Raw genomic sequence first — 10,654 nt, forward strand, 5'->3', positions numbered from 1 at the left:
CGGCGGCGCCTGTCCCGAACCGGCGGCCCCCGGCGGTCCCTCGCTGTCCCTCGCCGTGCCCGGGCGGCGGCTCCGCCGGGGCGGCAGCGGCGGGTCCGGGCCGGGCTCGGGGCTCGGGGCGCGCAGGCGGCGCGGCGGGCAGCCCGGAGGGGCCTCCGGAGCCCGGCGGGCGGGAGCGGGAGCAGCGCGGCCGCCGCCATGGATGAGCCAGACGCGGAGCCGCCGCTCGTGGTGCGGGACGGGCGGGCGGGGCAGGGCCGGGGGGTTCGGGACGGGCGGTGCGGGGCCGGGGCGGTGCGGGGCCGGGGCGGTGCGGGGCCGGGGCGCCGCTGACGGACACCGTCCCCCCGCAGGTTGTGCCGGGCGCGGACCCGTCGGCCCGGCAGCTGTGCTTCGCCTGGGGTCCCGCGGAGGTGCTGGTGTGCGAGACCCTCTTCAGCCGCGCAGGTGGGTCCCGCTGCCGGTGCCTGTCCCGGTCTCCATCCCGCTCCCGCTCCGGGGTGAGGGCGGCGCGCACGCTGCTGCCCGGCGCTGACGGGCTCTGTTGCAGGTACCGGGGAGGGAGCGCCCAGCTCCTCCCGCGTCTTCGTGGTCCGCCGGGATCAGGACATTTACATCCAGACCCTGCGGAAACTCTTCAACGAGTCGCACGGGATCTTCATGGGGCTGCAGCGGAGCGAGGAGGAGCTGACGGGGAAGTCGCGGAAGGCGCAGTGAGTGGATGGGGAGCGTGGGGAGCACTCGCTGCCCCTTCTCCAGCCGGCCCAGCGCCAGGGGCTGCTAAACATTCCGGTGAGGCAAGTGCCGCTGGCCAGGCTGCTTTGCCCAGCGCTGTAATCAGCACCGGGGCAGATAGAACGAACATTTTAGGGCGATTTTACAAAGCAAGGGTCGGATTCTCCCAGTAACCATGCTGGTAGTGTGGCACAGTCTCACTGGTTCCAGCTGGACCCACTCACGTTCTGCGAGTTGCTGCTGCAGAGAAACTTGCAAGGATTTAGGGGGCGTAACACTAAGACTCCAACAGCTCCCTCCAACCAAAGCCTTTTTGTGTTTGGCAGATTAGTCCAAGTGAGTAAAAACTACCGGTCAGTGATAAGAGCCTGCATGGAGGACATGCACCAGGCAGCTGGTAAGTTTCTTTGTTTGCTCTCTTACTGCAAGAACAAGAAACACTAGTTGTGATTATGAAACTACCACTTCCATGGTAACTCATTCCAATTGCTGTACAATAGCATGTCAAGGTTTCAGTAATTATCAAGACTCCATTTCCATGCTGGAGATTTCCAGGCTGGTTTGTAAATCTGGTCAGAGACTGTTTCTTCCCACTGTATTGTAACTGATTTTCTGGGGACTTAAAGCGTTTTCATATCTCATGTGGCAGGTTTATGGGAAACTGTCAAAGCTCAGAAGGGACTGTTAAAAGTAAATATGTTGCTCTTTGACTTTCCTTGTTTTTATTTCAGTTTCGACCCGTGACCCTGTCCTGCAAGGCCAGTACAGCACTCAGGTAATCTGCAGTTGTGTCAGGTTAAATTCACCAGGGCACCACTGTGGCATGAGGCACTTTAGATTTAACTCTGCCTTATATATGAGGTGCAGTTCATGACTAAGAATAAATAGAAATAAATAGTTAGTTCCTGTACTTCTAAAACAATAAAGATGCCCAACACCTCAATTCACTCTCATATCTTAGACATATTTGCTGTTGTAGGTGTGATGTTCTTCTTGTCATCTCAAGGCTGGCTGACAAGAAAAGTTTCAGACTTGCCCGTTTGAAGTTTCACCTCTCAAACACTTAGATTCCAATCAGCTGCATCTGAGCCTTGTAGCAACCTCTGGGTGTTCACCATGAGCTGTCAGATGCCAGGGGAGTGTTCTGGGAAGAGCAGAGTGCTCACACCAGTTTTGTGCTATCAGCTGCAGTGATGTTGCTTCGTTGGCCTTTCTTTCTTCCTTCCTTTGATTTTTGTATTAAGTCTTAAAAGTGCAGAAAGGTTGAAAATAATACCAGTTAGATTGTTCACTGGTGACAGATTTTTGCTGCATTTCAATACACAGTGTCAGTATTTTCTGACCAAAAAAATGTGTGAAATTGTGGCCTGTGCCTCTAATTTTTATCTCTGAAATGTATGATGTTTCTCTGTAAGAACTGATTGCTGTGGACAGCAGATGCCTTTGTGAGGTTAGAAAACCCAACTGGAATAATGACTAACTCTGAAACTTGGCCCTGCTTTTCTCCAGGTTTCCATTCTCTCTGCGATGGAGCTGATCTGGAACCTGTGTGAGATTCTGTTTGTTGAAGCAGCTGCAGGTGAGCAGTGAACTATCCTGTGTAAAGAATGAAGGGTTTTTTGTTTGCATATTTGTTTAAAATGTGTATCACATTCACTATGTTACAGTTTAATATGTTTAGAGATATGCCAATTCAATAAGCCTTTTAATACCCCTTCTGCTTCAGTTAATTGCTTTCTCTATATTGAATTATGTCAAGCTATTCAATTTGCCTTCTACTTTGCTCCCTCCTGTGTAGTACACTATGATTTAAATTATTTCTTTGTCAGAAATGTTATGAAGAGGAGGGATATCAAAAGTTGTTGCAAGTGTATTTGACTTCAGGCATAAACATGTCTTCAAGCATCAAATATATTGATGCCAGCTGAGATTTACACAGCTCTGATAAAACTCTTTTAACTTCAGGTTGTAATTTTTAAGTCAGTTTGTTTACATTGGCATTTTAAAGTAGTAAATAATTTTTGAAGAGAATCTGATTATGCAAACAGATGTGCTACTTGCACAGGGGAGATTCACAAATTATAGATTACTTAATCTAAAAAAATCACCTAGTGCCACATTTCTTCTTCATATTCAGTTAATAATAATGATTTGATGCTAAAATAAAGAGGAACGTTCTATTTGTCATTTGGCATTGCAAGATTTATGATCTGAATTGCTCACTTTTTATTTCTTCAAGTTTGGGTTTTCTGTTGAGCCTTGTTCCACAGGTAGACCTGTCAACAGCCAGGTTCTTCCACAGCCTGTCTGCTTAAGGAATTCTGTAATTTGGGGGTGGCAGGTAGAAATCCAGTCAGTAAATCTCATCTAGTGATGTCAGACTGTTATGAAGTGTGTGGGAGCAGTTTGGGAACTGACAGAGGGAATCTCTGCACACAGCTGGGCCCCTCCTGCTGCGCCTCCTGGACTGGGTGAGGCTCCATGTGTGTGATGTGGACAGCATGGTCCGGGAAGTCCTGAGCAGTGAGAACCCATCCAAACACAAACTCTTCTGGAACGTGGTGAGTATCATCACCTGGAAGATTCTTAAACAAAGGGAATTCATGTCTGTGCTTCCCTTCCTCTTCCCTGCTGGACCTCACTGCTGTCTGCCTGTGTAGGCTTTAGGATGAAGCCATTCTCATTCCCACCCTGATCCTCCATGACCCATAGAGGTCAAGACTTACACTGTTATATGAACTAGCAGTGCCTACAGTTCAAACATTTTAACTCCCTTGCCTGAATCACAGGTTAAAATTCCTCTCTGATCCCTTTCTGGGTGTTCCATAGCCTTGCCCAGCAGGGAGCTCACAGAGGGGGTTTTTGCAGGTGGATGTCTTTGTGCTCCAAGGCCGCATGGACGAAGCGCGGCACCTGCTCTCCAAGGAAGCCACTGCCAATCCCACATCCATGAACATGTACAAAATCTTGGATGACTTGATGAAGAAGATGCCTGTGCCCAGTGTATGTACAAAGAGGGTTTTTTCATGCAGTTCATTGGGAAAGAGCCACCTCTGATGTGTCCCCTGTAACTGTTTGTTCCCCTTTAGAACACCTCAGTCTTACTCCTTTAGAGTAATAATATTTGTGTTCTTGAATTGCCCAAAGACTGAACAGTTCAGATAAAAGCCTGTTAGGTGACAAACCAACACAGAAAGATGATAGGCAGCCATGTGTTTAGCTTTTTATCAGGAGTGACTGTGAGTTCAGCCCAAGCGCCTGTCGTGATTTGACTTGGTGTTTGTTTCCTTTATTCCATGTATTCCTTTACTCCCTCTGTTCAGCTTGGCAACACCCAGACACTGACAGAGCTGGAGCTGAAGTGGCAGCACTGGCACGAGGAATGTCAGCGATATCTACAGGATGGAACTTTTGCTTCCAATCCCCACATGGAGTCCATCTGCAAGGTGTGTTTTTGCTGGGAACAAAGGAAACTTTGGACTGAAGTATTGGATCTATCCTTGTGGATTTCAGGAGCCCAGTGTAGCCATATGTAACTTCAATGTGTCTCCTGTCCTCTGTTCATGGTTTGGCAGCCTGGGCAGATGGGTTTCTCTCCCTGCCCAAGGCCCTAAGACCGAATATGAAACTGGGCTCTGAGAAGGATCTTCATTGCTTAATTTTGATTAAGTCCTCACCTTTGCAGAACAGGAGTGATGCCCTGGAGAGCTGGAGTGCAGCTGTGCCCATGGCTGAATCTGCAGCATTCCTCCTGTGTTTTTGTCCCATTAGGTCCTGCTGGGAGATGAGAATGCCATTCTGGAGAAGAAGGAGCTCATGACCACATGGTACCACTTCCTGGTCACCCGGCTCCTGTATTCCCACCCTACGGTGAAGCCGATGGAGCTGCGGTTCTATGCACAGGTAGGAATGGCAGTTATTTTTACATTCTCCACTGTTTCAAGCACACAAGGGTTACTGCACTGAAAGAACAACTTGGGGAAAATCTTACAGCAACTACATCCTTGTAAGATGTTGTCTGGAACTTGTAAGAGGACTGGGAGACTGAAAAAGGTGACAAATAATTGTTGAAGACCCACTCTTCAGTTTCTTAGTGTTGCCAGTCTTGTTTCTGCAAATTGTTTTCTCAGTTCCCTTATGCTAAAATAAGGAAAATTCCATTTTGTTAATGTGTTCAGCTTCTATGACCTGTTATTACCCATAAAATGACCTAGTACATCCAAACAAATGTCTTCCTTCTGCATTTATCATGTCTTGTCATCTCATTCCACAGTCTAGTATGGACCTGTTCCTGGGTGGAGAGAGCAGCCCTGAGCCGCTAGACATGATTTTAATGGCAGCCTTTGAATTTGAGATGCATCAAGTGATCAAGGAATGCAGGTTGAGTTTTAAGGTTTTTGATTCTCTAGTTCTACAGTATTGCTTCTGTGTATTTGGGGTGGGGGGTATGGGTACAGAGTCCTGATCATCCTTGCAAAGAATTTAGCAAAAATACATGAAGCTGGCAGTGAGTAGAAGTATTCCATTAGGTCTGGGACATTGCAGCCAGAACTTGCACTGTAACAGAGCTGTGTATTGGTAAGAAATGCCTGTGGAAAACCTGACACAGTCCCTGGCAGGGGTAGGCTAAGTTTTTTTTCTTTTGCTTCAAACACAGCATTGTCCTGAGCAACTGGTGGTTTGTGGCTCATCTGACTGACCTGTTGGATCACTGCAAACTCCTGCAGTCTCACAATCTCTAGTAAGTATTTATTTGTATTATTTGAATAAAGTTGATTGAGATAGCCCAGAGGAAAAAAAAACAAAACCCAAAACCAAAAGAAAACATGCTGGAGAAATTTAAAGTACTTGTGCAATAAAGTCAGAAGGTTTTCCAATGAGATGCAAATAATAATATCTGTTTATTTTCTCTCTTTGCCCCCAGTTTTGGTTCAAATATGCGTGAATTCCTCCTGCTGGAGTATGCGTCGGGACTCTTCTCCCATCACAGGTACCAACTTTTGTTTTAGTACTCATAGGACAGACAAACACTGAGGCAGCCAAAATAAATAACTGCATGTTCATGAAGTAAAAGGGCAAAACTTAGAGTAGCCACTGTTAGAATTTCACCAGAGGTGTCCCTAAAGGATTTTACAAGATTGGCACATTTCCCTTCCTGAATGGAGACAAAAGCTGTCTGTTAGAGCCCATCATGTGTCATGACCTGGGCACAGCCACTCCTGACATTATGCAGAGTGCCTTGCACTGCAGCACTTAAGAGCTGCAAGTATTCCAAAGTTGTGCATTCCAAAGTTACGTTACAGTGCCCTGACATTGGGTAGAAAGGAAAAGCCATTTCAGGACTGAATACAAAATCAACCAGAGCTAATAGTTATTAATGCAGACTCAGGCTCTCTTTGGGGCTTTACTGTTGTGCTCATTGAAGATTTCTAGGGTTGGAATGGTGGTGATTTCTCCCCTTTCAGTTTGTGGCAGCTGGGGGTGGATTACTTCGACCACTGCCCCGAGTACGGCCGAGTGTACCTGGAGCTGCACATCGAGCGCATCCCGCTCAGCACGGAGCAGAAGGCCCTCAAGGTGCTGAGGATCTGTGAGCAGAGGCAGATGCACGAACAAGGTGGTGCATTTTCAGTCTGTTTTGCAGTGATCCAGGTGAACCCAGCTGTCACTAATTCCCCCTCCTCTCCCGTGTTTCCGCCCCAGTGCGCAGCATCTGTAAGATCATGGCCATGAAGGCTCTGCGGAACAACCGCCTGGGCTCTGCCCTCTCCTGGAGCATCCGAGCCAAGGACGCCGCGTTTGCCACCCTCATCTCGGACCGGTGAGGCTGAGCCAGCAGCTCCCAGCCTGGGGGGCAGGGGGAGGGTGGCTGCTGTGCCAGGGGCAAGGAAAGCTCCCACTGCTGCAGGCAAGGCCAGGCACCTTCTTCCAGACCTGAAAACAACACCCACGGTTGCACTCCTCTGCAGTACCCCCAGCTGTGCCTTCTTTACCTTGTTTTCCTTCCTGACATTCAGAGACAAAACAGATTGGCTTTATCTGAGAGTCCAACCTCCTTAGACCTTGCTTGGATAAACATTTCTTTTAGCAATTTCTATCTTCTGCACTGCCCTTCACTTGCTCTGGCAAGGCAGTTCAATGGGACTGGTTTGGGTGGAGGATATTCCCCACCTGTGCTTTATTCAGCAGATTATTTGTAACCAGTTGAGTTCACCTCATAACTTCCAAACAAGTCAATGGGAGTCACTTAAGCCACTGTTCCTGCTAAAAATATCACCCCACAATTACAACATTTGCACTAAGGAGTGTTTTTTTATCGTGTCCCTGGCTTTGCATGAGCCTCTCACAATTCCTGACCTTTTCAGGGGTGGCAGGGTTGTTACGAAAATGAGGAGGATGCTGACATTTGGCTCAACAAAAGCCATGGCGTGAACAAAAGCCCTGGCAACTCTTAATGTTTTTTAATCTCTTAACAATCCATGTTGTGTGGGTTTTGCTAATTGGAAATAGGCAGGTACCAATCTCTGCATAGTTAAGAGTATAATTTTGAAATTACAGTCTGGGTAGGTGGCCAGGCAACACTCTGTCTTCAGCAGTAGAAAAAGGAGTGGTAAGAGATTGCTGGTCTGAGGTTTGGTTTGGGTTTTTTTTTTCATTTGTTATTTGAGGGAGTGGGAATTGTTGTATTTCCTTCAACAGAAGGATGAAAAAAAAAACCATCACAGGAAGCAGCTCTGCAAAAAGCAGCATAATAGAGGCTGTGACAAAACAGATGAAAAGCTTTTAGCATTGTTTTTGTTCCAGCTGCTTATCAACTTCTTTACACGGCAGAAAAAGAGCTTTTGTTTTGATTTGGGAGTGTTACTTATGCATCCATCAGCCTCAGCTTCCTGCCTGCCTGCCTTTCTTCACTTACTCCTTTTAAAGAATAGATCTCAACCACCACAAAATACAGAAGAATCAATGAAGTGTCTGTTAAATGTACATTACCCCAGTTCCTTGGCCACCTCCAGGGAATGTTTGACAACTTCTGAAACCCTCTGGGAGGTTGATTAAGGTGGAACTGAACTGTACAGTCAAGTTTTCCGGGAAGGGATTAAGAGGTACAGAATGGATGTGGATGATGTCCTCCCCTCTAAGTTTTCATTGTGTTCCACTTTCTCCCCAGGTTCCTTAAGGACTATTGTGAAAGGGGGTGTTTCTCTGACCTGGACCTTATTGACAACCTGGGCCCATCCATGCTGCTCAGTGACCGGCTCACATTCCTTGGTGAGAGCTGCCTACACTGTCCATACTGCTCTGCTATGGAGAACTCCAGGGAATTACTTGGATTCATGCTTTCTTCCATCTGGCTGCCTCCTGGTTTAGTGATGAGGGAAAAGCAAATGGTGAATGTGGTTTGGGATGCAGCTTGTACCAGCATTTACCACTGCCATCACACCAGGCACCTGCTCTGCTCTGAGCAGGACAGCCCAAATCCTGCCACTCCCAACTTCCCCTCCTTTACTTGTTTTCCAGTCTGTATCACTACCTTGAGAGGCTCTGAAATACTAACAAATGCTACCTAGAACACCCTAGGGGGTTCACCGGAAGAGCAATCCACTGGTTTAAATTAATTGACCTTGCTAAAATTTTACTATGTTCTCCAAAGTCTCCAGACTGGCACACTGAACTGTGTGGGTTCAGTGTGCCAATCTCAAGCTCACTAATTCTTAGCAAAAGCAGAACTTTTCCCTGTTAACAAAAATCCAAGTTTCCATTTAAACCATGAGGAAGGCAGTGCAACCTTTTAGACCTCCTGATATTCTGTGACCTGAAAAAGGACATTCTCTCTGCTCTCTGAGCCACTGGGGCATTGCTCCCCTGCACACACTCAGCACAAGGCAGCAGCAGCCACTGACCAGGCTGATGCAAATCCTGAAGCACACCTGGAACAGCAGCAGGTTTGGCTGCCCTTTCAGGAAGCTCTGCCATCACCTTCTTTCATGCGCCAGATTCCCAGTCCCCCAGACCCAGCAGCTTTGGGCTCATTTTGGTTGGGGGTGGTTCTGCCACAGGCTTTGTGGGAGCAGAGGGATCTCCCAAGGCCCAGCAGCCCCTGATGCCTCATTCCCTCTGCCCCGTGGCAGGGAAGTACCGGGAGTTCCACCGGCTATACGGGGAGAAACGTTTCCCGGAGGCAGCACGGCTGCTGCTGACGCTGATGACAGCTCACATCGCCCCCTGCTCCTTCTGGATGACGCTGCTCACGGATGCACTCCCGCTGCTCGAGCAGAAGGAGGTGAGGTCCTGCTCACACTGACACAGCCCCCCACACCCCTTCTGTTTGCCTGGCAAGGGAGCTCAAAGTGGTGACCCCCCCTTCCTGCTCCTGCCAGGACCTGTCCATGGCAGTTCCAGGTGTCCCACAGTGGGAGCACAGGGCCCCAGAAAGGGATAATCAACTCTTACCTCAGTTCCCTGCTTTTACAACAGCAGTGGAATTCATCTGCACTGGTAATTTAAGCACACACTGCAGCCAGCTCCTTCAGGTACTTGGCTTGAAGGTTGTTCAGTGCTTCCTTCTTCTAAGCACAGTTTTTCCTTTAAGATCCATCAAGAAAAGGACAATTCAGCAATTACAGACCCAGAGCAGCTGCTCTGACCTCGTAGCTGACCCTGCTTAGTGCAGGAGGTGGCACTAGAGATCTCCCAAAGACACATCCAGCCTGAATTATCCTCAGATCCTGTGATTTGAAGGGTCAGAATGGATCTGTGGGAGTGTAAAAGCATTCTCTTCCTTTCAACTGCGTTACCTTCTCAGCCTGTGTGATGTCCTTAAACTTGATCTTTTTCAGTAAATACTTCCATTTCCACAGGTCATATTTTCAGCAGAGCAGACTTACGAGTTGATGCGATGCCTGGAAGACCTGACAGCAGGGAATCCGGATAAGCAGAAATTCCAGGTAGCCCCAGTTCTGAGGACAACTGGATAATGAATGGAGGAGGGCTGTGGGGAGGCTCAGGGAGGGAAGCTCTGCATTTATATTCCTAATGAGGGCAGAAGAGAGGGACAGTCCATGTCAGAGATTGGCACAGGGGATTCAGGGCAGCCAAATGAGCCCATCACCAAGAGGGTGAAGTATTCACAAATCCAGTGCAGGAGTGCTCCCACTCCTCATGTTCTGCTGGTTTGGACTGGACTGTGATTTTTTTCCAAGAGAAATAATTGCACATTACAAGGGCAAGGAAGAACTGAGGTACTGCCATCCATCAACTACACCTCTGAGCATTCCAGGCATAGAACAGGGAACCATTTGCTGCACATGCAAAGCCCTGCAGCATCCAGGGAATGAAAAGGCTTGGCAGTGCTGTCTTGGGTTCAGCTGTTAAGTAGGAAATGTAGGTTTTGTTCTTCTCAGGAGGTCCCTCACAGGTAAAATACCTCTCAGTGACGTGCATCTCTACTTTCCAAACCCAGAGGGAGACCCTGTCAGCAGCTCATTGCTGAGTGCAGTCCCCTAACCCAGGCTCTGCTCCCTTCCAGGATGATGATGTTGAGACAACCAAAGTGGAAATGCTGAGACTTGCTCTTGCACGGAACCTTGCACGAGTCATTGTCAAAGAAGGCACTGTGGAAGGGTCTTGAAGACTGTAGGGTGTTCCTCTTCCCCTGGGGCTTGCTGTACATAAACTGACTTTTTCTAAGAATAAATGTTTTGTTTTGCAGATTGCTTGGTCATTTGTTCTTATCTTCCATAAACAACTTTACAGACTTCAACTTTTATGAAGGAGCTACATCACAATGTTATGGCTGCTTGTTCCAGCCTGGCCTGGCAGGCCTACCTTGGTGGAGTGGGCCTCACTACAGCTTTTCCTTGCATTTTATGTTTTCTTTGCCTCCAGCACCCAGAACTGAAATGAAGGCCACTTCCTACCC

The 10,654-nt window shown here is 48.1% G+C and overlaps 1 protein-coding gene across 1 annotated transcript; it reads left to right on the forward strand.

The window, feature by feature from the left end:
• On the forward strand, positions 1–10,443 carry NUP85 (nucleoporin 85). Its single transcript, XM_085077731.1, has 19 exons — positions 1–231; positions 354–447; positions 551–713; positions 1,062–1,132; positions 1,467–1,510; positions 2,245–2,314; positions 3,175–3,296; positions 3,604–3,738; positions 4,059–4,181; positions 4,507–4,638; positions 5,009–5,115; positions 5,393–5,476; positions 5,660–5,725; positions 6,201–6,352; positions 6,439–6,556; positions 7,904–8,004; positions 8,865–9,016; positions 9,594–9,680; positions 10,262–10,443. The coding sequence occupies exons 1-19, from the start codon at positions 199–201 to the stop codon at positions 10,361–10,363; spliced, it is 1,956 nt and encodes a 651-aa protein (XP_084933857.1). The 5' UTR covers positions 1–198; the 3' UTR covers positions 10,364–10,443.
• The last annotated feature ends 211 nt before the right edge of the window (positions 10,444–10,654 follow it).

This window comes from Lichenostomus cassidix, chromosome 18 (assembly GCF_008360975.1).
Source record: "Lichenostomus cassidix isolate B80296 chromosome 18, HeHo_3.0, whole genome shotgun sequence".
Classification (NCBI taxonomy): domain Eukaryota; kingdom Metazoa; phylum Chordata; class Aves; order Passeriformes; family Meliphagidae; genus Lichenostomus; species Lichenostomus cassidix.

Excerpts from the sequence above, each read along its gene's own strand:
- NUP85 (XM_085077731.1), top strand. The coding sequence starts at position 199 with ATGGATGAGCCAGACGCGGAGCCGCCGCTCGTG. Across the intron at positions 2,315-3,174 it reads GTTTGTTGAAGCAGCTGCAG|CTGGGCCCCTCCTGCTGCGC; the intron begins GTGAGCAGTGAA and ends CTCTGCACACAG. Across the intron at positions 4,639-5,008 it reads AGCTGCGGTTCTATGCACAG|TCTAGTATGGACCTGTTCCT; the intron begins GTAGGAATGGCA and ends CTCATTCCACAG.